At 40.3% G+C, this 25,507-nt stretch overlaps 2 protein-coding genes across 4 annotated transcripts in view; one reads left to right on the top strand and one right to left on the bottom strand.

The window, feature by feature from the left end:
* The window catches only part of STAT1 (signal transducer and activator of transcription 1), a 39,061-nt gene extending 33,391 nt beyond the window's left edge, over positions 1-5,670 (top strand). For both annotated transcript variants that reach the window (XM_058549445.1, XM_058549446.1), the window contains exons 24-25: positions 782-881; positions 4,498-5,670. In XM_058549445.1, the coding sequence (XP_058405428.1) occupies positions 782-881; positions 4,498-4,512 (115 nt within the window). In that variant the 3' untranslated portion in view covers positions 4,513-5,670. The remainder of the gene's footprint in view (positions 1-781; positions 882-4,497) is intronic.
* A 3,912-nt stretch (positions 5,671-9,582) lies between these two features.
* GLS (glutaminase) overlaps positions 9,583-25,507 on the bottom strand; it is an 80,769-nt gene continuing 64,844 nt past the window's right edge. Inside the window, exons 9-12 of one of the 2 annotated variants that reach the window (XM_058549450.1) lie at positions 16,547-16,608; positions 15,248-15,324; positions 15,097-15,160; positions 9,583-12,289 (exon numbers count right to left, since the gene is read on the bottom strand). In XM_058549450.1, the coding sequence (XP_058405433.1) occupies positions 12,133-12,289; positions 15,097-15,160; positions 15,248-15,324; positions 16,547-16,608 (360 nt within the window). In that variant the 3' untranslated portion in view covers positions 9,583-12,132. The remainder of the gene's footprint in view (positions 12,290-15,096; positions 15,161-15,247; positions 15,325-16,546; positions 16,609-25,507) is intronic. The other variant, XM_058549447.1, reaches the window with a different exon arrangement.

Genomic DNA, 25,507 nt, shown 5'->3' with positions numbered 1-25,507 from the left:
TCATGTTGGAAAGATCCTAATTAGAGATGCTGGTATCACTGCCTATCAGCATTTTGCTGCCTTTATGAAAAAAAACCAAAAAACAAGAAAACAAACAAAAAAAAGTTGTATTTAAGGTATATAAGTTCTCCCCAAACTGATACTTTGAAAAAGTGTGAATAAAATGAACAAAAATGGATCAGAGTGGGAAAGTAGTTCTTTTCAATCTAGAAAAGGCCAAAGTAATGATTGAGATACCTTTTTTCCGCTTGCTTTTATTTTGTTGTTTCATTTTATAAAAGGTAGAAAAAATTTTGGAAAAGTCATTGTCAGTTATTTGGCCCGCAGCACTGTCTTGGGGTGAATGGATGTAGCCTTCATGTAAAAACACTCTGGAGCAGCTTTATCTGCATACAAACCTCAAGGTAGGGACGAGGGACTCCCCAGACTTTTCTCTGGTGCTTCTCTGGCCAGGGTCCGCCCCGAGGCGTTGTCATCTCAGGGTGACACACTGCGCACGTCGCGCCCAGGCTTAACCAGGCGGAAGCGGTGCAGGTTCCTGTCTGGCTCTTGCTCGCTCACACCTCTCGAGTCCAGTACGTTTCCCAAGGGGCCGGGCTGGGGACAGGAACCTCCCGCGACCTGTACTTGTTCAAATGTATCTTACAAGTGTACACACTTACCTGGAATAAAAAGTTCAAGTGATGGTTCAATCACAGGCCAAAGACGAAGTGTCTGAGTTTGCACCGCTGCTCTCCTAACCTGGATGGTAACAGTTCCTTCTCCTTTCTCTCCATTTTAGTCACCCTTCTCGACTTCAGACCACAGAAAACCTTCTCCCCATGTCTCCGGAGGAGTTTGACGAGGTGTCTTGGATGGTGGGCCCTGTGGAATTTGACATGGTGAGTAGCGTGGCGGGCATCCTCAGCTGGCGCTGAGCAGCGCTCTCTCAGGCGGGAGGGCGCCCTGGTGGACCCCAGGCCTGTCTGCTAGACGTCGGAAGGAGCCGCCCGAGGAGGGTGTTTTTGATTAGCGGTGACAGGTTGGAGCCTGCTGTGCTTAAACAAGCTGTATCATCCCCAGGAGTTTTATTCCTGGCATTCAGCACCTGCCAAAAAATAAGTGACATTTCAAATATTTAAAAGTTCCCCGTCTGCCCTTTGAGGTTGTCTGTGGAGAAGTTTCATATATTAAGGAAGGAAGATTTCTCTGATAAGAAAATGTTTTCCTTTGTCCTGTTATTTCAGCCCTGTGTCTGGGTGAAGGAGTGTTATTTTCAGGAAGGAAGGGCACTAATACTTGGTAGTTAGAATAATTAGAGAGACTTAGCCAGCAGCAGTGGAACAATTTCACCTGCCTCGTGTTTGAGAACTAATTTGCACAGCCAGGCCTGGAGCTGTGGGGAGCGGTCAGGAGAAAGAGGTTCAAGAGGTGAGACAGTGAGTGGGCGTCACGATAGGCCTAGGAGCCCGGTTGTCCACAAAAGAGGGCATCTTCCTTTAGGAGATGTTTTTCAGTATGTCAAGTTGTACTGTTTGCCTGTCAGCCCAAAATCCTTCCTCTTAAAGACTTTTTTTTTTTGGTTGGCTGGAGTTTTGCTGATGCTGTTTAATTTTAAGCTCTTTTCCACATGAAGCTATTCCAGTTCATTTTTAAAAACCTGTTTAATGCTTTAAAAAAAATCCTCCTAGTTTTTCCTGGCCTTTCTTCATCACTGGATACCTGATGCCCGGCGCAGACTATGTGCTCATAATGAGGGAGGAAGGCAGGGGAGGGAGAGGGGAAAGGGGGCGAGGGGGCCGCCCCTCAGACACTCCGGTCATAGCATTTGTATGACCTCCGTAGTATCTGCTTAGAGTCAAATTTCTCTGTAACTTCTGTGTAACTTTTTTCTTCATCCTTTTTCCTCACCTGAAGAAGCATAGGCTAAAATCTTTAGACTGTACTTTCTTACACCTTCATGATCACTGAGGATGAAAAAAGTCACTTAGAAAAATGCTTAGGTAGTGTAATAGCAAAATAGTTCTGTTTGTATTGGGAAGCGTAAAATGAACCTTTCATATTGGTAAGGTCACTCCTCTGTTAGAGTGTAGCTCCTGACTCTGCTATGAAGTGCTTTACAAGCCTGACACAAAAATGGGATAAATGTAAACAGGGCCGGCCCTGTGGCTTAGCGGTTAGGTGCGCGCGCTCCGCTACTGGCGGCCCGGGTTCTGATCCTGGGCGCGCACTGAGGCACCGCTTCTACGGCCATGCTGAGGCCACGTCCCACATATAGTAACTCAAAGGATGCGCAGCTATGACATACAACTATCTACTGGGGCTTTGGGGAGAAAAAGGAGGAGGATTGGCAATAGATGTTAGCTCAGAGCCGGTCTTCCTCAGCAAAAGGAGGAGGATTGGCATGGATGTTAGCTCAGGGCTGATCTTCCTCACAAAAAAAATTACATAACACGACCAAGATCCGACAGTTAGTAAACGATGGAACAAATATTTGAATCCCCCAGTGTGTCTCTAGCGTGCATGCCCTTGTCCACTGTCCTGGAGTGTGCCCCACAAAAAGCTGATCTTTGCTTCGTTCAAAACACGCACCCTAGGGACGCTGTTTACACAGGACTGAGTATGTTTTATTTGGGTTTATTAAGACAAAGGCAGTGTGGCATTTGGGTGAGAGGCCTGTGTTTGGGATTTGGAAATTGGATACCAGCTCTGTCATCACCGTTATTCTCTGTGCCCTTGAGAATATAAGATGGATTAGTTCCCCCATCTGTGCAAGCAGTGTGACTGCTTCCTCTGCTCTCAGAATGATACTGTGAGAGCAATTTCAATACTCTAAGTAAAGGCCTGGAAATGGATTTGTGGTTTCTCTGTGCCCCCTATAGCCCTTCCATTCCAGATCATTTCATTCATTTTATTTGTAGAATAAAATAAATCTGTTTTACACACATACACACACGCACGCACGCACTGAAATCTCCAGATTAAACCCATAGAAGACTTAAAGAGCTAAAAGAGGCTATAATATTGGCAGGCACTGGTTAGACAAAATAAAAGTTGGATTAGTCTCCAAATTGGGTGGACTCCACCTTGTCTGTCTCAAATTGTCCTCGACCTTGGCCATGATTTCCATTCAGCATCCGCTCTTGAAATTAGGGCATATGCTCCGAAATAGAAGAGCCTCACAGAGCTGGCTGGTTTCGGCCACGTCTGGAGGTTGCAGCTCTGGAGGAGGAGACTCCTGAGGCCACCCTGGGGCTGAGGCCTGGTGCCGCCTCAGGAGCAGGAGGACTCAGGCTCCTGAGGAAGTTGTCCAGGAGAGACAGAGCACCACTGTTTTCTGCAGCATGACTTCAGTATTTGTTTAGTCTGGATCTCCTGTACAGTAAATTTTTTCCTCTGGGACTACATGAGAACCAGTTTACTCTCCTAGAGGCCTTTGGTCAAAGCTGATGATAATAATAGGAACATTTATTAATTGTCTGCTATTTTCCATCAGGTATTCTACGTATGCTATCTAATTTAATCGTTTCAACAAACCTGTCTGCTGGGGACTATTCGCCTCCTTTGAGTAGATGAGGACCTTGAGAGTTAGAGAGGTTAAGTAACATGCCATGGTCACACAGCTGGTAAGAGACAGTGACAAGATTTGAATCCAAGCTGTCTCTCTTTCTCTCTCTCCATCTTTACACATTTTTACTGTCAGCCATACTGAAACATAGGGGCAAAACCTTCATTGTGCTTTTTAATCCAAAGTAACTTTCCTAAGAGTCCACTGGGTACAATGCACTATTGAGCACTTAGGATTAAAAAAAAATGGACTCAGTTCTCAAGTGGCTTACAGCCTAGGGCTGTGTTTCTTTTGGTATTTTGGGCCGGATAATTCTCTGTTGTGGAGGCCGTCGTGTGCATTGTAGAAGGTTTAGCAACATCCCTGGCCTCCACCCACTAGATGCCAGTAGCACACCCCCCCACACACACACCCAGTCATGACAATCAAAGACGTCTTCAGACATCCCCAGTCGAGAGCACCTGGTCTAAGGAGAGAGTGCAGCGTGGATCTTAACCATTCTGCTTCTCTAGCCGTACCTGAAACACATTCATTTATTATTCCACTGCGTGCCCTTTCAGGAAAATTCATCATTTCCCCCACATCTCTCTCGCCCTGGCATACAGCTCAGCATTGCCTCGCCTGTGTTTTCATGAGCAGATTTGCCATGTTGCTCTGTCCTCAGACTTGCATAACAGCAGAAAGCTTTATGCAGCCTGGATGAATTCACAGAATTAAGCCAGCAGGTTGCAGAGTAATAATCCGTCAGCTTAGGTGGTATAAAAGATCTCGATTAGTCCAGGAAAATGGATTTGCACATGCTGAAGGCCCTCTAATCCCATGGTTGTTATTTGCTGTGGGAAGTGTCTTCCTACTCCTCCAATGTCGAACAGACAAGTAATGTTAAATATATGGATCTGCATTTCACAGGATCAGTGTAATAAACTTAACCACGTTTTATCTTTTCACAGATGAACGCAGTATAGAGCATGAATTTTACTCATCTTCTCTGGCGACATTTTTCCTTCCCATCTGTGATTCCCTCCTGCTACTCTGTTCCTTCACGTCCTGTGTTTCTAGGGAAATGAAAGAAAGGCTGACAGATTTGCTGCAACCTGTTAATAGCAAGTGGATTTTTCCCTAATTCAGAAACATCTGTTACTCTGAAGGGCTTCATGCATCTTATTAAAGGTAAAATTGAAAGCCCCTCTCCACAGATGGGTTTTACCAATGAAAAACATCCAGATACACCCAAAACATCAGGACTAGAATGAGAGTCCCTTGGGAAAGGTGAGAAGTTTAGCAACATCTGGCAAATGCTATGCATACAGTCAGTGCCCAACTGTTATAGGTTGTTGGATAGATCACATGGTTATTTAGGGGACTTCTTGATGTAGGATTGGCAAATTTCTAGTCTGGATAATTCTTATTTGTTCTCTCTGCTTTAAATATGGCTGGAAGTTTTCCATTGGTTTACCTATGTGAAATAGTTCAAAGCTAAATTTATTTAGAATTACATCAACTCTTTTTCAAAGGTAGCCATCTTGTATCTGGGCAGGGGATAAACGTTGTGTTCTTTATTTTATTATATCTTCCACACTGGCCATTTAAAGCTAAAGGCAAATTCTCTCTTTTGAGAGAATTAGCTTTTCTGTTTGTTATGGGTTTACGATACTGGCTAATATGAATAGAAGAAAGTACATTTTCCAAATTTATGAGTAGTGTTTTCTGTTTAAACTTTAATATCCACAGCTGAATATATTCTGCCTTCATCATGGTAACTAGTAATGAAATTGCCTTCACAGTTCTCTCAAGGGAGCCAGGCTATTAACAACAGCTCTCTGAGGCAAATCTTGTTACTTTCAAAACGTTGAAATTAATCATAGACGTAGACAAACTCAGAAATTTAATTTATGTTTCTTAAATGGGGTAATTTGTTCTTTATTGTTATTAGCTGGTATTTAGTCTATTAGTCATAAACTTTTCAAATTGAGAGGAAAAAATAGTAACTGACAAATCATTAACCAGAGATAATATGAGAATCAATAATTTGAAAGCTTGTCTGTGTAACTGCATTGAGAATTGCATATTTTTCACTGATAAGTGTGTTTCTCTGACAAATACATTTGCAAATAGTTCCATTATCTCTCCTGTGCTTTTTCTAGACTGGATGTGCTTTTTGACTGAATGATGTGTTTTGAAGTGTATTTTGTTGTTTACTTCTTCCTTCGTTAGCACGGACACAAAACACGTGGTTTAGGGGGCTAGGTTTGACAGGGTTCTTTCAGATGACTTTCAGACTGCTGTCTCTGTACCTGCATCTTATTTTTCCACTATCACCACCACAATTATATTATTATGTAAATGCCATATTTTTCTTTGGTGAGGATAAAGTTTTCTTGAAGTCTACTTTAAAATTAAAGCTCAAGTATATGTACTGCATTAAATATAATATGCACATGGTACTTTCCTTGGTACTGAGCACAAATTAAGGCCCTCCTCTAAGTTTTTACATAAGATGCATGAACCTGAATGGGTTTGCATTGACTTTGTAAATACAAATGATGAAGGAACAAAGAAGACAACATTAAAAAAAATATTGTTTCCAATTGCTAGTATTTAACGATTTGTTATATTTTTGACCTTTGAGAATAATTTGGCATGGTTTCATTTTACTGCACTAGCCAAGAGACTTTGTTTACTTTAAGAAATATTAAAATTCTAATATCAGTCTCTTATTAATAGCATTTGGTATAAAGATTTTAGAAGTTACTGGCCTTATGTATAGGTTTGATGTTTTTCTCATTTTTTCTTACGATTAAACATAAAAATGTATCAGTTCTTATTTAAAATAAGATTAATAACGCCATTTTCCTAAGTGTTGCCCTTTCTTACTCTGCTAGTAATCAGAGTTGCTATGGCAGATTAAGATAGGTCAGTGGAAGAGATCGGAGAGGAAACGTTATTGGAACAAGCTATAATGGGTGCCATAAAAAGCCAACAAAAGAAAAAATACTTTGGTCTTGGTGACTACAGCTGCCTCCAAACGCACAAATAATTTGGCACTTATTTTAAAATGAATTTCCGTACTGCTAATAGAAGTTTTTAATTGTAAAATACATGTAAAATGGAAGTCTCTCTTGTCTCCAGTATAGCCATCTAAAATCCACACTTCCATGATCAGAGGAGTTATTACTGAGAAGTTACTCCACCCACACAAACAGGCGCCATTTTTCTCCAAAATGTCATAATTTAGAAAGCCATGACCTTCTCAAAGTAAAAGGCACAGTGTGCTGGAAAAAATAGGATAAGAAAAGACATAATCACCAAGTTAGACATATAATCTGGCAAGTTAACCGCTGTTTGAAGAGTTATCAGGGTGTAGTGGTAGAGGCTTGAATTTTGGCACCATAACAAACATGATTATTCTCATCTCCATAAATACGGTCATTCTCATCTCATAACAAATATGATAATTCTTATTTCCTACATCTAGGAAATATAAAGTTTCTTCATAACAAACATTGAGAACTGTATTTCTCCAGGGACTAAAGTAGATAATGCCCTGCCTCGTCAGTATAAGTTTATATTCTTATATAATTGATCAGTATAAGAAGTCAGTAAATGGATCCTGGCTTAGGGATGTTAGTGTGTTTCAAGAGTATTTCTGGTATAGTGTTTTGTAGGGTGTTGTATAAGCATAGAGCTTATATGCACCACTTGGGACAAATTTCTCCTTATTAAGGAAAGAGAGTTATCTGAGATGGCATTAAATGAGCAAAATCTATTTATTGTCTCTAAGCTCAAGTGGAATATGAAGGTACGTCTTAATGAACAAAGCACTCCTTTCACATCTGGCTATCCCAGGGAAAGCAGGAAAAAATTAGAAATTGTTCTGAAAGCCCTGGTACCTACCTTTTGAACTGGGATGCTGTTCCCAAAGTAAGGAGTATTGAGTTGAGTGGCTTCTTTTGGTTAGTTAAGATTCATTCATTTATCAGTTCATCAAAAAATACTGAGCATCTGCCGTGAGCCAGGCACTATTCCTGTTTGGGAAACATTGGTGAACAAAGACCAAGATCCCTGCTCTTATGGGACTTAAGATGTTCTGAGCTACTGGCTCCTATGTCCTAGTGCAGTCACCTTACTTATTAAAACTGGAGAAAGATTTTGTGAAACAAACATAGCCAAAAGCTACAAATAATTTAAATGTTATATAAAAATATATGCAATTTCAAAGAAATGGCATTTAAAGCAGTTTTAAGAAGGCTAAAGATAATATTATTGTTAGGCCCTTATAAGATGAGCTTATATAGAAGCTCTTCAATGATACTGACTTAGTAATACTCAGGTTCCAGGTTTTGGTGAGCTAACTTCAGGTTATGTGTTTGCTATACTGAGAAATTAAACATCTTACTTGACTAATTGAAAAAAAGAACCCTACTTAGGCAGTTTTAAACTTATTTATTAAATTTATATTGGGTATACAAAGAATCTAAAGGCACCTAAAAGGCAGAAAGCTGTCAAACACCTATTATCAAACTGTGCAAATTCTGTATTTCTTGATGTCATTATACCACTTTAATACCCTAGTGTTGGTGTCTCTTTGCAGCCTTTCCCCGTTTCTTGTACGTGAATGAAGCAGTCTTGATATTCTTCTGCTATTACGACTGCTTGTTGGACTCACTGCCTAGTAGACTCTCTAGTGACTGTTTGGAGAGGCAGCGAGGGCCGAGGCGGGGCCACATGAAGGCCTGGAGTCAGGTTCAGGCTCCAGAATAGAAATAAAATGCCCATCTTTGCCCCTTTTTAATAACTAACTTAATTTTCTAATTCCTCCCATCCCAAAAGACACATACCTGCCCTAATCTTCTAGTAAATCCCATCCTTTTCTTATGTAACTATCAAATACTCCTTTCCCCAAACCTTTTTTTTTTAAGTGCCACCTAACACATTCATGGACTGTTTCCCTATGCCAGCGGGTCTATGATTTATGAATTTACTCATTTTACAATGAGTTAGCAAGTGAAATTAGGAAGATTAACCCAGCCCCTAAAGAAGTCCCACAGAAATAAAATGATCATGTTGTATCAAGAACAAGTATAATTTACATTTTCATCATTTGGGGTTATTCACCCCTTTGTTTCCCCTGCACTGGTGTGTGCTGCTGGCTACAGATGTATATGTGCATAGCTCAGGTTGACTGGGGGTTGCAGGACTTAACATTGTAGCATTTGTGCTTCTCCTTAAAACTCCACAGACGCCAGGTTTTAGCTAATATGTAAGTGGCCAGATATTCTATCCCTCGTGGGCACAGTCTGGTAGTATGTGGGGGAAGAACCTGGGACTAAGAGTTCTGCATTGTAGCCCACTGTTGGGTCTCAGTTTCACTTGTGAAAGAGTGGGATTAAATTAAATATTTCTGATGTCTCTTACAGTTCTAAAATGTCAGTAATAGAGATGGATTAACACTGAGTCCTATAGGAAAGCAAATTACTTGGTGACAAACAACTTTGTACCTTCTCTATGGTTAGAAAACCATACGCTAACCCTAAACTTGCAGACCAGGGGTTTCCGGCATTGAAAGTAAATGCCATTCCACACACATGAACCAGTCAGGATCTGTGGTTTACCAGCTGGTCTAACTCAGACCCTGGTGTGGCAGCAGTAGGTTCAGCTCCCCAAACAGATGTCAAGGCTTTGTGAAAATAACCTCTCTTCTCATTAAAGGAGATTAGAACCCCTCCTAGCAAAGGGCATGTTTAGTGATTCAATTCAACAATATTTACTGAACACTTCCAACTGTAAAAGAATAGTGTTCGCTTCTAGGGGACTAGAAATGTGCCTGCCCATCCTCTCACCTTAAAGGATGAACTCCTTACAGGATTCTTACCTTAATCATGGTGGTAACCCTACCTGACACCTTGCATAGGACCTGTCTCATAGTAGGCGTTAGAAATGGACGGGAACCAACTAGACACGGTCCCTGTGCTCAATAGAGTGCCCAACCCAGTGATGTAAGAGCAAACCTTACTTGTTTTAAAAAAAAAAAAGTCATATTTCACAGTGTTTTTTGATACATATATTTATTACACTGTAAAAAGCAACATTACCTGATTTCATTTAAAATAAATATTTCCCAATTTCAGAATACTTACAACTTATAGTTTTAAAATTAGATTCACTTTGGGAGGTTCTGGAAGCAAATACATTCATAGCTATATAATCCCCAGGAAGAATCTAAACCCAGCGTCAGGTCATTCAGTCCTTGCCAGACAGACAACAGCATCACATGGTTGACAGCTGATCCAGCTCGCAGCTAAAGGGCAGCGTGGGGCAGCAGTGGGGACAGCACAGTACACCCAAAGATGAGATCATCAGAACTGGGACCAGCAAAAACAACAATGTCTACAGAGCTTTAAATAAACATGACCATATAGAGCTCTCACGATACAAAAAAGCACATATAATCCTCAGGCCAGAACAAAAAGATCTTTGGAGTATACTGGTGGCAGAGTTAACCGCACAGTCCAAAGCATTTAAACCAAGTGTGCTCATTATCACCAGCCCACAGCACGCAGCCAGAGCAGGAACTGGCAGTCATAAATAACCTCATGGGTAAATAAGGACACATTTAACTAAACCACAAAGATTTAAAAAATAGTTCTGATCTGAGAAAAGATGAAAACTCTCATTGTTCCCAAATAATAGTTAGAACCTCTTTTTATTAGAGAAAAGCCTTAAAATCATTGGTAATCTTCAAGCCACACAATTGAACCGTCTTAATGTTTCATTTTAGTCACAAAAATGCAAGCTGCTATTTGATCGGTTATTTCAATTGATTTCAATTAAAGAGTGTCTACTCCATAATATCTTTGGGGATAATGCTGTTCCTCTTCAGCATTTTGCAAATACTACCTGCCTACATGGCTTGATAGACTGATCCATGGGGCAGGGACACAACAGCAGGGCTGGTCCCTCACCCACCATATTCCCCACAGAAACACACACACGGGAAAGGCTTTGTGCCTGATACAGCTCAGTTAAGGAATACCGGCCATGGTTCCACCAAAGGAGGTGCTGTCTAGGTAACAGGAGGGCAATGGCTGAAGCCACTGATTTAGACTGGAAGCAAATCAGAACACTTGGAGGCTGCCAGGTGAGAAAGGGGCCACGGGCGTGATAAAGCTGGGAAGTAGCAGTGTGTGCTTGCAGAAAAGAAAACAAAGGAGTGCGCTATATTACTATAACAACTCACATTCGTGTAGTTGACGATTCTGCTTGTTCCACTACACACAGCTTCAAAGAAGTCCATTTATGTGTGTGTGTGTGCCTAGGTGTGCTTCATATCAGAAATCCTCAGTAACATACCCCTTTACCTCAGAGGTATGACAGGAAGCAGTATATGTACAGTTCCTCCCCAAGACAAATGATGGCTCTCAATTTAAAATGAAACGGCCTTTTCTTATTATTAAATTATAGAGCCACCAAAAATTACACAATAGAGAATCGGGAGAAAACTGGAGTGATTTAGTGGTCCTCCAAATAGAACAAATAGCTTGAGGCAGACCTTTAATGCCAGGTTTAAAAACAAATATTATTTGTAGCAGTTCCCATACCATCATGATAACTTTGGTAGCCTAGAGCACTTCTGAATTTATCTTATCTTTATCCTGGAAGCTGAAAAATATCTTCCTAAAGATCTGCAGTAGCACTTGCCTTCCTTCTTTAGGCTGATGCATTTGACTGATTTGTACTCAGTAATTTGTCTCTGCTTCATCTACTGTGACAAACAGCATAGTTGTAACTCAGATGCCAGAAATACAAGGCCTTTTCTGACTTACTGTGGAGAACATGAAAACTGCATAGTATGCCAGCACCCACTTCCCCAACTAAAGGACAGAGGCAAATAGCTCAAGTCTGGGAAGAGAGGCTGGACGAAGGGGATATAGAAAAAGGAAATTTTTTTCAAAAGTATTATAACTACATTCACACATATATTTTGGTCACCAAACATATCTTAAACAGATTCCCTGATAAAGTCTAATCAGAATTGGTCTATCCTACGGACAGTTGTTAACTATTATAAAGAGTCACATCATGAAGCTAGAGTGTGGGAGACATTTTCAACACACGAGCATATAGTTGTTCAAACACTCAAACTAAATCTATATTTGAAGTCATGAAAATCACACTATTTTGCTTCTAAAGACAGCCTTGACCCATCTGGACAGACTGCACAACAGAGCTTAATTTGTAAATGCATATCAGCAGATCATCACCATAACTTGAAAATTCACAAAACACACAAAAATAAGTGATGAAGGTCACACAGTTAAGCTAGCATTGGTAACTATTTCTTTTACATCAAATTATACAATGCACGAGGTAAATATTGCTCACATTATGGAGGGAGATTTTTTTATTTCTATTTTTTCCCAAAGAGATCAGATTTGTCCTGTGCCTACAATGAAGAAAACTCCAGTAACACTGAAATGACAAATGTTGTAAAATATACATCACTACCAGATAGAAATACACACGTTCTTCATAATAATTTTCCAGAATTAAATAGGTAAGTGATTTAAATCTTGGGATTAAGACCGTTATAACAATCCGTCCAGATTCTTATGGACGGTTTGATTTTCCTTTCCATTGTCGGAGTCTCCTTGAGGCGTGTACTGGACTTGGTATTCCTGGAGGATTTTAAATACATCGTGGTGTCCAAAGTGCAGCGCTTCATCCATGGGAGTGTTATTCCACCTAAACAAGTAGCACAGCATGGACTGGGACGTTAGGTAATTTCTGTACAAAGATGATAATCCAGCATTCTTCGATTTTAAATTTGGCCATTTAAGCACTATTATCAGTAAAAATTAATTGAAGAAATGCAGAAAGGGATTTATAATTCAAAAAGTGGTCTCAGAGACAACTTGGGATATGGGGAAGAAGAGAAAAACATCTTTTACAAAAGGATCCTGTTTACATATCTAAGTGCTTATGGAGGGGAAGGTCTCATGTTGACTGGTACAATAGACTCCTCTAGCATTCCTGAATTTTAACTTCATGACAAGCTCAAAGGATCTCTCTTTACATAAAATGTTCAAAGAAAGTTCAGGTATATAACATCCATCCCCCTAGCCTTTGATAGAAAATTTGTGTTCCTGTCAATTCCAAATCGCAATAAATCTCAGAAGTCTGGAAATAACCACGACCTCATTAGGGCTCACACACACACTGGAGGAGCAAGATCGGCCCAGAGGAATTGACATTGTCATCATCTCTGGTAAGGATGGGAATCCAGGGCTCCAAGGGACCACTACACAACCAGAATAATAACAGCCCTTTCCACAGTGTCTTTCTGGGGCTGTGCTATTTAGAGTGATACAGATGAAGACTGAAGAGAAGAAGAAATGAAGAGTTGCCAGCAGTAGTTAATCAGCTAGCTAGGCCTTTGAAAGAGGAGGCTAGTTAGGAGTCTGTGAGCACCGTGAGCCTCCCAGCCCAGTGAATAACAGTGTGATAACCGGGTCCCTGACACTTCACCCACCATGGAGCCTCTCCCGTCCTCTCTCTACTCTTGTCACTTCACTTCGTGGCTGCCAGGCTCCCTGACTCCACTTTATCATGCGGCACTCGCACCTTCTGCTTTTCCATCTTTCCCTTCTTTCCTTTCCCTCTCTGTCCTTAACCTTTTTCCTTCTTAATGGGGTCACCATATGGAACTAAAAGGTTTTAAAAACAGTGTCACTTAAAAAATGTTTTTGGATAAAGTTTGGTAGCCTGTTCTTAATTTTTAAAATCAGGTAAGTAACATTTTACGTGTATCTTTGTGTTTCTCAAAAAACAGCTGAATTATGTTGCCTTTTACTTCTATATTGGCCTTCATTAATTTTGGGAATCAGTGGCCCTGAATCGGGAGGTGGGGGCACTTTTCATCATCTACAGCATGTAATTATCTGCCCTTTTGGAAAAAGTGAATGTTAACTGCAAATTACCTTTTTTACAACTCTTCTTCCATGAAATAACACAAAATACCAACTTTAAAGAATACACTAAATTCACTCAAGCCTATTTTACAATTTGAGGTGACACTGATTCTGTGAAATGGAGAAAAGAATTGTCTTGGTCTAGCTTACACTCTGGAATAGTTGAATACCCAGTTACCAAGTTAGTTGCTGAGCTAACTTTTGCCTGTCAGATGGGTGCTTCACTTCCACATTCCTAGAGGCCAATTTAGGGCAAAAAACAAAACATTTCAATCTTTAAATATACAAAGCACAGTAAATATTTCCAGCATGTAGTGTTTAGTTGGGATTATAAACACGGGGGTGGGTGGGTGGGAGGAACGACACTTTTCAGTTTCTTGCTCTAGAAAGGGCTGGTATGGGCATTACATTTGGAGATAAAAGGGAGGATCATCACCCCACCATGAGGTTGTAGAATACTGCCAACAAAGGTCATTTTAATCGTGATGCTTTCAACAACTATAAAAATAAAGTTGGATAACCAAAGTGTTACCACACTTGCAAAAATGCTAACAATTTACAGACACTGACGTCACAGCCTTTCTGCATTTCTTGCAAGCTGAACTAATAAAACCCGGACCTCTAATTTAAAAAAAATAGTAAAATAGTAAAACCTTATTAGACAGAAGGATCTGATAGCTAGAGAATAATCAATTTGCTCCAAACTTACTTAATAGAGTCCTCAAATATCCAATCCAAACTCCTAATCATACATATTAAACCTCTCCAAGTATTTTTTCTTTCCATTCTTCTAAAGCTTTATTTCTTATCACTCCCTGACTCATCAGTTATATAACTCGTGTTACATAACGGCAAGTGCATGAGTACAGAATTGACTTTGAGTATACATGTGTATATCGAAGCTGCACCCTTATCCCCCTTGACTGTACACTTTGTGGACAGCATTTACTGCAGGGTGAATGGCAGTTTGCCATGTGGCCCCAAGGGAGAGGAGAGGAGCAGAGTATGTTCCAGGCAGATTTCTCCCACTGGATAGAGTGCCCTTCTCTCCCCTCTGGGCCTTCAAATCTCGTCTCTTCCCCAAAGCACTGGTTAAAATGCAGCTTCCAGGAAGCCTTCTAAAACGGACTTCACCCAAATCCAGGAATTTCAACAAACTCCAATATATTCATTTTAGAGTTCTGTAACAGTAATTTTCTTACACATTTTTAAGATGCTTCTGTAAATGTTTATCTCATCTACCCTGTGAAAAAGCCTCATGAGGACAAAAGTCCTATTTTCTCTTTCCAAACACAAAGAATTATTTTCTTCGTACAGTGTATTGACTAACCTTCAGACTAACCTGAGAAATGCTACATAAGAGACCATTCTTAGATAAGAAATAGGATATGGGAGACAGAACGATCTACCTAGCAGAAACAAGGTTCTGTTTGTTGCCTTTATAAGGCATCACAGCAAGTTCAAGAATGTCTCCAATATAAACAGAGTGGATTTGAATAGACCATCACTTGAATATTATAGCCCTGTTTAATAAAATACTGACTGGCCAATTATACGTTAGACGGTAACACAAGTGCTCACCTGTCTTTGGGGAAAGGATTTACTTTGCAGGCTTCCAGCAAAAATTTAACAACTTCAACATGACCTATATCCAAAACAAAAACAAGCAGATTTTATTACTGAGTAGAAATTGTCTGAAAAAAAAAAAATAGATGAGTGGTTTATATATTACCCTCTGCAGCAGCTACATGCAGTGCTGTTCTAGAGTCATAGTCCCGCTGTTCCATGTCCATGGCTGACAAAGCAAATCTGAAAATTTGTAAGCATAGCTATTCGTTATATATAAAATTTAACTCACACTTGTAACAGTTACTCTGTCAGTTTAGTCTAAGGTCCTAGGAGATGAGACAGGCCATCCTTCACCAGGCTCACTAACGGGAACCTGAGACTCAGTTCAGCCAGTGCACAGGCGTCTCGGATAAATGCCACTGCACCTCTCTTCCCGGGCTTTGCTCCTTTTGGGTAAGAGGAAACGTTCACCACCTCTCACAGAATTAAGCCTCATTACGTTTTGTTCAAAACTCAAGAACAGTGGCACAACTATACCAAAGTTTATGCCTCAGAAGGGCAAGAAACTGATACCTATCCTAAAGTTAAATAGTTTCACTAAGACTTCCATTCTTCAATATTTTACAGTCTACAGTTTACAAGTACTAATCAGACTTTATTTTTAAAAAATTCTTTGAAGTGCACATTTTTCACTTGAGATATAATTGACATATAACATTGTGTAAGTTTAAGGAGCACAAGGTGTTGATTTGATACATTTATGTATTGCAATATGATAACCACCATAGCGCTAACACCTCTATCACATTACATAATTATCATTTCTTTCTTGTGGTGAGAACAATTAAGATCTAGTCTCTTAGCCACTTTGAAGTTTCTAATAGAGTATTGTTGATAGAAGTTCTAAGCAGACTTTAAAACAGATGGAAATTAAGCATAGACATTTTTCCACCTTAAAGTTCAGTTGCAACTATACAAGAGACCTTATGTTAAGAATATAGCACTATGTGACTTTTCTAACCCTGATGATCTGCAGAACAAGGTTTTGTTTGTTGCCTTTATAAGGGATCACAGCAAGTTCAAGAATGTCTCCAATATAAACAGAGTGCCGAATGCCCCTATTTGCTTGCTCTCCTCACCTCCAAAGATGGGGAGTGGAGGGTAGATGGGGATTGAGAAGGCATTGCTCAATTCCAAGAAAACACTAATACTAATCAGCCAGATTAGTTGGACAGTTACCAGCTGATATTGAGAAAACAGGTGTCTAGGCTTTTATAGGAGGTAGAAAATGACAAGACTGCACAGCAAGCCTACGGCACTGGAAGTAGGGATTTAATATAAATTTGTTTGGGTCATTTTTATTAGAGGGAGATGGAAGACTTCAGCCTTAAAATGGCTATTTGCCCAGAAGCGACTTCATAAACATCTGCAAACCATATGCTAATCCACCCTGTTAACATACCTTCGAAGTGCAGACACATCCCCAGTGTACGCCGCAAACAAAAGGTTTATCACTGACTTTACCTGTGAAGAAAAGAAAGGTCAGGCATCCACAGGGGAAATAAACCCACAGAATGTACAATGTCACCAATAAGTGCTTTCCGTGCGCTTTGAACACTTCAGCTGGGTTGCACGCAAAAAGTTATCACAAGTACACTTCTATAACCAAAGAGAATGCCCATGTGTGACATTTTTCTTTTCTAATAGAGGATTATGAGAGAATATTCAACAATAAAGATAAGACACATGAGGGAAGGAATGGAATGATGATATCAACTGTCACGAAAGAACAGAAACTCGTGACCTGTGAAACACACATAGTTGGGGCAGCTGAGAATTGTTTATGACCTCTCTCATTTGGTATGTCTCAGTTCTGCGAGCTGACTTGTATGCTGATAAAACTCACATCACATCATTATTAAAAACTAAATCATGCTATATAAATGTCTAATCCCTTCCAGCAATCACTGTCACCTCACCCATCACCAATCACTGGCTTCTTTGGAAATCTTAAGAGACAACATTCAGTATTAATCATCTTAAACTTAAGAATAGGACTATACTTCACCAGGAAGACGGTCTTCAGTTCAATGCCCAGGCAGTACAATTTGGGGCATTCTCAGAGCCTATGACATTGCCTCTGCTCAAAAGGTGGGTAAGCTCCCCAAATATTGAGTCACTGCTATTGAGTGCCAAGACTTCAAAGTGTGTCTTCTTTTGACAATTATCCACTTTTTTGTCCTTATAATTAAGGATAAGGCTACTTATTCTAAAGGTCATGGGATTTTAGTCTGTTTCATAAAGACTTTATCCAACCCTGTTTTTGAGAAACTGAACTATTGATCATACACTGTTTGTAAATACTTCATAAAATCCCAATTTTGTCTCATACTTTGCAACATCAACATTCACATTGATGATCCAACTGATATTGGACTCAATAGTATCCACTATCCCACGAACCCAGCTATCCACGAACAAAGCCACAACCCTGTTTGCTGTGCTTTCAAGATCTTAAACTGGACATTCCCCCTTTCTACTGCAGCTTCCCTTTCCCACAACCTGTGAACTTTTAAATGGAACTGGAACTAACCATTGCATTCAGCATTTTCAAAATGTGTTCTGCAGAAAATAGTCCACAAATGCTCCATGAAAAAAAGGGTCCCGTGGTCAAATATCTTCTTAAAATACTAAATCTCCTTCTTGGAGATTGATGAGCATTTGAAAGGCTCTGTAAGGTTCTGCGGTACAGGAACCTGTCTGTCTAGCTGAGCACACCCCCAAAATATTACTACTCCTTACTGTCATTATTGATATCACTCCAAAAAACCTTCCTCATTCCTTCAGTCCATTAGCTTCCCTTCCAGCTACCCTTCACTGCTCCGAGCCAGCATGTACGCTGTTGTCAATCTCCTGCTAACCCTAAATTCAGAACAGTTTTCTCAGTGGGGGTGGGGGGAACGCTTAACAGAATCACTCAGAATGTTCTAAAAGTATATATAAGCATCTCTCTCCATTTCTAGTCATCCTATTCCCACACCTCAATCTGATACATTTTAGGGAAAACAGTCTTTTGAAAAAAGTCTCCAGGGGATTTGGATATGCACTCTTCTGGGTTATGAACCATTGTTCCAGTTGCCCTTAACTTCTTTTTTTGGGGGGGTCCACAGAAAAATACTGATGGACAAATTATTCTTCATATTTCCAAATGGTCTCTCGTCACTGTTTGACAATTTTTTTTCTTATTGGTTCCCTTTCACACTTTCTTCAGGCCTTTGATACCAATGGCAACCCCTAAAACAGCTGACTGTGACCACGACTTGACTAAGATAACAAACTGTTCTCACCTTTCCCTCCTCTCCTATGCAAAATACCTGCTTCTAATACCTGTTCTCTCTTCCTTCTTTCCAAGCCTCAAAGCAAAAAGTCTCCATCCTTCCTCATTCCTAGACTAACTTCTACACCTATTCCTTCAAACACATATCCAGATCCCTTTGTTTCTAGCACCTTCAACTTTTCCTCCTTCACTGGTTCCCTTATCTCTGCCTTAATACAGACACACTTCATCCTATTTTGAAAAACCAACACATGTAACCTTATTGTTACCGTACCCTTTCAGTGCATATTTTCTGAAAGTAGCTTATATTTTTAATTCCCTGCAGGTTACCTTCACACCCACTATTATCTCTAAATAGCATCCTCAAAAGCTCCAGCAGCCTTGCTAAGGCCTGAGTCTTTCTGATCTCTCCAACACGCTCCACACCCTCACTCCTTGTCTTCCATGATGCTGCATCACCTGCATCTTCCTCTTGTTTGGTGCTTTGCAGTCATTTTCACTTTCCACTGCCTAATAATACTCCAAAGGCAGTCTCCCTCCTGTTTTGCAACATAGTTTCCCTCAAAGGTTGCATACATGCCTCTGGGCAGAATGACTTCCCAATCTACATCTTTAATCTAAATCTTTGTTCCTAAACCCTAACTCTGCAGCTCCCCTTGCTTGTCACGCTGTCATTTCAAACTCAAAAGCAGCGAACGTCTCTGCAGCCTTGATGGCTCCCCACAGGGCTCCAAAAGTTCATATCCATCTGCCTACTTGACATTGCCTCCAGGATGTTTAACAGGCATCTCAGACTCATCGTGCCCAAAGTAGAACTTGATTTCCACTGCCTTCCTGTGCCCCCAGTTTGAGCCTCTTCCAGTCTCCCTCATTTGGAGATGACACTATGATTCATCCAGTTGTTCAGGCCAAAAACTGATTCGTCAGCCAGGGCTGCTGCATTCGATTGTACAGGTTGAGCCCTCCACAAGGATGCCTGGCCAAGTGGGGGTACCTAGCCTGTGCTCCTCTTACCCAGCCATGGTGTCCAGCACTCAGGTACATCTGATGGGAGGAAGGGGCCTTCTTCACACAAACGTGCTGAGAGGTCTGCTATACCGAGAGGCAGAACTAGCTTTTTCTAATTCACACAAACCCACCATATAGACCCTGGGGGTATTCCTTGATTCTATTTCTCTCACAACCCACGTCTAGCTCATCAACAAATCCTCTTTGCTCTACCTCCAAAATAGATTTGGAATCCCACCACTTCTCACCACTTCCATTACTATCGCCCTCGGCTCTGAGACACCACCTTGTCTCACCTGGAGGCCTCCAGAGCCTCCTAACTATTCGTCTTGTTCAACTCTGCTGCCACAGGGATCTTTTGAAAACACAGATCGTGGTTTTCCCGGTGGCTTTCCATCATACCTAGAATAAAATGCAAACTCTTTACCACAGCTATGGGACACGAACTGCTCTCCTCCCTGGTTACGTGTGCATCTCATTCCCTGCCTCACTGCCCCTCGCAGCTCTACCCCAGCCAGGTGCTCTCCTCCCTGGTTACGTGTGCGTCTCACTCCCTGCCCCACTGCCCCTCGCAGCTCTACCCCAGCCAGGTGCTCTCCTCCCTGGTTACGTGTGCGTCTCACTCCCTGCCCCACTGCCCCTCGCAGCTCTACCCCAGCCAGGTGGTCTTCCTGCTGGTCTTCAGGCACTCAGGGCCTCTGCTTGCTGTGTCGCTGCCAGAGATGCTCTTTCCCCAGGGAGTGAAGAGGCTCCCTCTCTCACTTCCTTCAGGTCTCTACTCAAATGGTATCTCAGACTCGAAAACACTGCCTGTTTCATCACTTCTTATCTCTTCCTTTTTCTCTTCAGAGCACTTATCATTATCTGACACCATATATAGATAGAGATAGAGATAGAGACATAGATAGATATAGATATATACACACTTGTTTCTCATCTCTTTCCCCCATTAAATGTAAGCTCCATGTGGGCAGAGACCTTGTCTTTTCTCTTCCCCACTATAACCCCAGGGCCTACCACACATAAGTGCTCATTAAATATGTTTGACTCAGATCAACACACTGTACACCTTAAGCTTATACAATGTTATATGTCAATTATGTCTCAATAAAAAAAAATGTGCTAAATGAAGAGTGTCTTCCAAAGCATCAAATATTCAATCTGTTATCACTATTTGGGGATTAAATTGTAATCATTAATTCTTCTACCTCCCTTAACTGCGACATCTTCAAATATCATCACCAAATTTATTCAACCCTCTGAACTGGTGCCTTTGCTTCTAGTCTTCTGCCCTGCAAAACTTTTCCACATATTTCTAATCATTTGCTCAAAACATTGCTCTGATCACTAAAGGTTTCTCAGCAAGGGTGAGTCAAAAAAAAACCCCCAAGTCATTCTTGATAAAATTTAAATTCTTTAGCCTTTCATTCAAGATTCTTCAGTTTGGCTAATTTATTTTTCTCTCTAAACCTTGACAGACCAAAATTGGTCTTACTTTACTGCCCTTGTGTTTGTCTTGGCGTCTGTGCTCCCTTCTCTCCTTTTGGGAACAGCTAGATTCCTAATCAAATCCTCCCCTTCTCTTAAGGGCTATCTTGAAAGCCTTTGAAAGCCCTTCTCTCCACACGTCCAGCATCCAGCATTCATTATCCATGTCGCTGGTGCCAGCTGCACAATTTGTGCTCTGTGACAGCATGTGCCAAGGACTCATCAATTAGATACCTTTTCTCCCGCTAGAACCTCGCATCTACCTTCTGCTCCAATGAAGCCACAGTATATAGTGTTTATTCCCTGAAAGCATCTTTTCTCCTTCCATTTCTCACCACCATGTTATTCTTAACTCCTCCTGTGTGAGCTCTACTCCAGTCTCTTAAATCAGAAGTCATCTTTCTTCTACATTTGCCTCACTATGGCACTATTATACATGGTATAGTTACTTGTGTATCTTCTCTCTCTCACTACTCAAGGGAAATCCAGTATTCTGATGTGCATAGCATTAATACATTAACTACCCATAGTTGTTCTTCTTGAAAGTACATTAGTCCTAAGCAATACATCCTTGACCTATTTCAGTGACTGCATGCATGAACTGCCTCCCTTCTGAAAATTCTGAATTTAGACTAGTTTGAAGGTAGTTTGAAGAGATTTTATTATATATAGTATGTATGTATCACTTAGTCACTTAATTCAATATTTCCAAAGTTCTCAAAGAAAATTTCTTATTAATAAGGCCCAAGAAAGGCTGGTTTTAGAATGTAATCACTTTATTCAGAGTATACTAATACTTTGTTCACAAGCATGCTTCAGCTCAAAGAGATAAATATAAAATGAGAATAAATCAAAAAACTTTAATGTACAAAGGCTTTGTGAGTAATAAGGGGAAAAAATATTAGCTTGCCTTAAAAAAAATTATTAAAGAGTAACATGGAAGCTAGGTATTCTTCCCATGAAAACGAAAGGCTAGCTGCAGGGCTGAATTTATTCCGAATCAGAAGATAGGAGATAGACTGCAAAATGAGTGTCATTTTTTTGTGTGTGTGAGGAAGATGGGCCCTGAGCTAACATCTGTCAATCCTCCTCTTTTTTGCTGAGGAACACTGGCCCTGGGCTAACATCCAGGCCCATCTTCCTCCACTTTATATGGGACGCCGCCACAGCATGGCTTGCCAAGCGGTGCGTCAGTGCGCACCCGGGATCCAAACCGGCGAACCCTGGGCCGCCGCAGTGAAGCGCCCGCACCTAACCGCTTGCGCCACCGGGCCGGCCCCAAAATGAGTGTCATTTTAAACACTAAGAGGCAGCACACACACAGGCACCATTTAAAGTTAAAACCACAAATGCCTCTTTACTCCAGGCAAATAGCACCCTATACTTTTAAGGTTTGCATAAACCAAGCAATGAGCTGTGGGTAGAACGCTGAGAAAGAAAATGGAATGGTTTACCAGTTTTGAGACAGCAGATGGGAGTGTTACTTCATTTAGGGACAGTCCACTTCCTGGTCTGTTAAAGAGTTCCACGAGTATTCCCAACTGAACTGACACAACCTCTGGAATGACTACCATGGCAAGCCAAACTGAAGGAGGCCACTCTGTAAGATGACTCCTCCACCAGCTCCAAGCCAACTCTTGCAAAGGATGTAGGTGTGCTAACTATTGATCAGGGCTCATTCCCTGAATTCCACAAACAGGCTACTTGAGTTATGTTAATTCTAAAATACCAATCAAGAGGGCCAAGGTCCAGAAAACAAGGAGTTAACAGTAACTGCCAGAGGCATGGAACCTGTGTTTTGATGAATCATTCCTCAGTACAAACAAACAGAGCATACACAGCAGAACAGTAGCCCAGATAAATTAAGGGCTCTGATGTTTAATACATGCCTCCCCATAGTAAAGGGAAACATCACTTGGGCAGGTAGCCACTAAAAGTTTATAAATTAAGTGTTAACAGTTTTCCTTTCACATTGCAGATTTTCCAGACTACTACATTTTCCTCATCAAATCTCCTTGTCAGAACCTGCCAGGACCAGACAACCTTATCTTAGTTTATTTGTACAAAGTCATGACAACAGTAGGACAAAAATGTTACAGTTCACGAGTTCATTTAACACAGGCATGCTTGCCATATCAAAATCTCACTTTTTTCCAAAACAGCGAGAAGCAGGTAGAGATTCTATCAATTTTAGAAGGCTAAAACGTGACATTCCTAACCCTCCAATCCTATCATTCTCCTGTTCATTTGGAGATTTTGAGCCTGTTTAAAGTTGAATGGTGACTTTTGTCTCCTCCTCCCAAATGCCCTAATTCTGTACAAGTAGCAATTATTAGAATTACATTTCATATCACTTTGTATTTATACAGCGAATGACCTTGAAAAGTTCTAGGTTTTAGAAAGTTATAATTGTTTCTAGGTTTTAGAAAGTTATAATTGTTTTTAAACATCTCTGACATGATGATTGTAAAATATATAATTTATTTATTACTACCACAGAGGTTAAGGGCCTTGGCTCAAGGTCATTTAGCATATGAATTAGTGATGGAGCTGGGATACATTCTCAATTCTGTACACCTAGACCATGATGACGTGAGTCCTTAATAGATCTCAGACTGTTATCCAAAGGATAGAAGGAAACCAAAGGATTAAATAGCAATTTACCTGTAATCCGTAAAGATCCTCTGCTAAATATTAGAAGGAGGGAAGGGAGTCCGGGAAGGAAGGAGCAGAGAAGGGAGAGGAGAAGGGTGAAGAGGGAGGGAGGAGGGAGGGAAGATTAACTCATGGGCTTTACACTTTACTCAAAGTATTTTATTTCCAACTCTATCACCAGCTGCAAAACTGTGGTTTCCCTTGTTTTTTATCATTAGTTTCTGTCTTCATACAAACACTAATTCAGCCCTTTTGGAGAGGCTTTAATGGAAAAAAAAAGCAGGTAACTGAAAAACATCCTCTGTTCCTACCACCTCCAGTCTGAGGTGAGCTGCTCTCTTGTTTCCAGCTCACTAAGTATCTGTGGCCATGGAATGGATATTCCCCTTCATCTGCTAAATAAACCATCATCCCTCCAGATCCAATTTTGTTTTAAAAGCTTCACTCCAACTTAGCCTTTTATAGCCTTTAAATGAATATAAGTTTTCAGCCTTCTTTCATAAATATTTTTCTTAAGGTCAGGTTAAAAAATACAAACCTATTATAGTACAGCTATAAGAAAAATTTAAGTTGCCAGCAAATATAAATTAGTCGCTTGCCAACAAGGGTAGAAATATAAACCTGTACAGTGTTTATGTGTTCAGAGAGATTTCCTCTTTCCCTCACTACGGAGCTTATTTAAGATCTGTATGGATGTGTAAAACAAAATTATAGTACGTTTATGATTAGACAGCCTAAGATGAGTATGAGGCCACATGTTCCTAAGCTTTCCAGTGACTTATTCAGACTCAATTATTAATATACTATATATAGACAAAACTAATCCAAACTGACATGATCAGAGGATTAGAGAAAAATCCTTTATGGGAATAACAGTACAGCAATTTCATGATCACATTTCCAAATTTTTACACAAATGCAGGAGGTTCTCATACAGTAATTTTAATAGAGAGGAATAAATCAAACAGTAAATTTTACTCTGAAAGAGAGGTCATGTGTCACTTGATGGGGATATGTTCTGAGAAATGCGTCATTAGCTGATCTTGTTGTGAGAACATGGTAGAGCACTTACACAGACCTAGATGGTATAGCCTCCTACACACCCAGGCTCTATGGTACTAATCTTATGTGACCACCATGGTATATCTAGTCTGTCATTGACAGAATGTTATGTGACTGTACAAAAATTTCACTGACAAAATACAACTTCAATGGCAGCTCCAGACACCTGATTAGCTAAGTAATACACTCTCTTAAGCACACCATTTTCAAAATTACTCAATGAGTAGATTAATCTGAAATAATTTTACTTATTGTTAAACAAGGAAGTCATAATTATATCAAAGAAATCTGACAACCCATCAAGACAAAAAATTAGGATTATATATTATTTACAACAAAATAGCTAATATGAAGCACCTACTCTCCCTGGACTGAGCTAAGTGTTTTAAGTATTATTATCCCTGCTGTTATTATTCAAAGAATGGGAAAATGAAGGCTAGCATGTTTAAATTAACTTGAGCAAGGTAATAATGCTGGTAAGTGGCAGAGGGATCAAGCCCAGTCCTGCCCAATCCCAGGGTCAGAGCTCATTGTCAACCACTACTCGCTGTCTACTGGGCCAAGAGATTTCCTAACAAAACCTGCGATGAGAGTTCCCCACTGATATAATACCAAGACTAAAATATGTTGTGATGGGAAATCAGAAAATAGCAAGTAAGCAACAATTTATAGGAAAATCAGAGATACTAATTTTCTATTGAGGTGCTAATTTTTTTTAATTGAAAATAAGAAAACAAAACAAATCATTCAATTTGGCGTATCAATGCCACAAAAGGAAAAACGTTAAAGATATCTTCATTCTTTGCACTTAAGTCTCTAAAAATGAAATGTGAGTTTTGGGCTAATGTGACTAGAGCAAATGTGACTGCTAAG

Source organism: Diceros bicornis, chromosome 10, assembly GCF_020826845.1.
Source record: "Diceros bicornis minor isolate mBicDic1 chromosome 10, mDicBic1.mat.cur, whole genome shotgun sequence".
In the NCBI taxonomy this organism is placed as follows: domain Eukaryota; kingdom Metazoa; phylum Chordata; class Mammalia; order Perissodactyla; family Rhinocerotidae; genus Diceros; species Diceros bicornis.
This window is presented reverse-complemented; position numbering and strand designations above follow the sequence as displayed.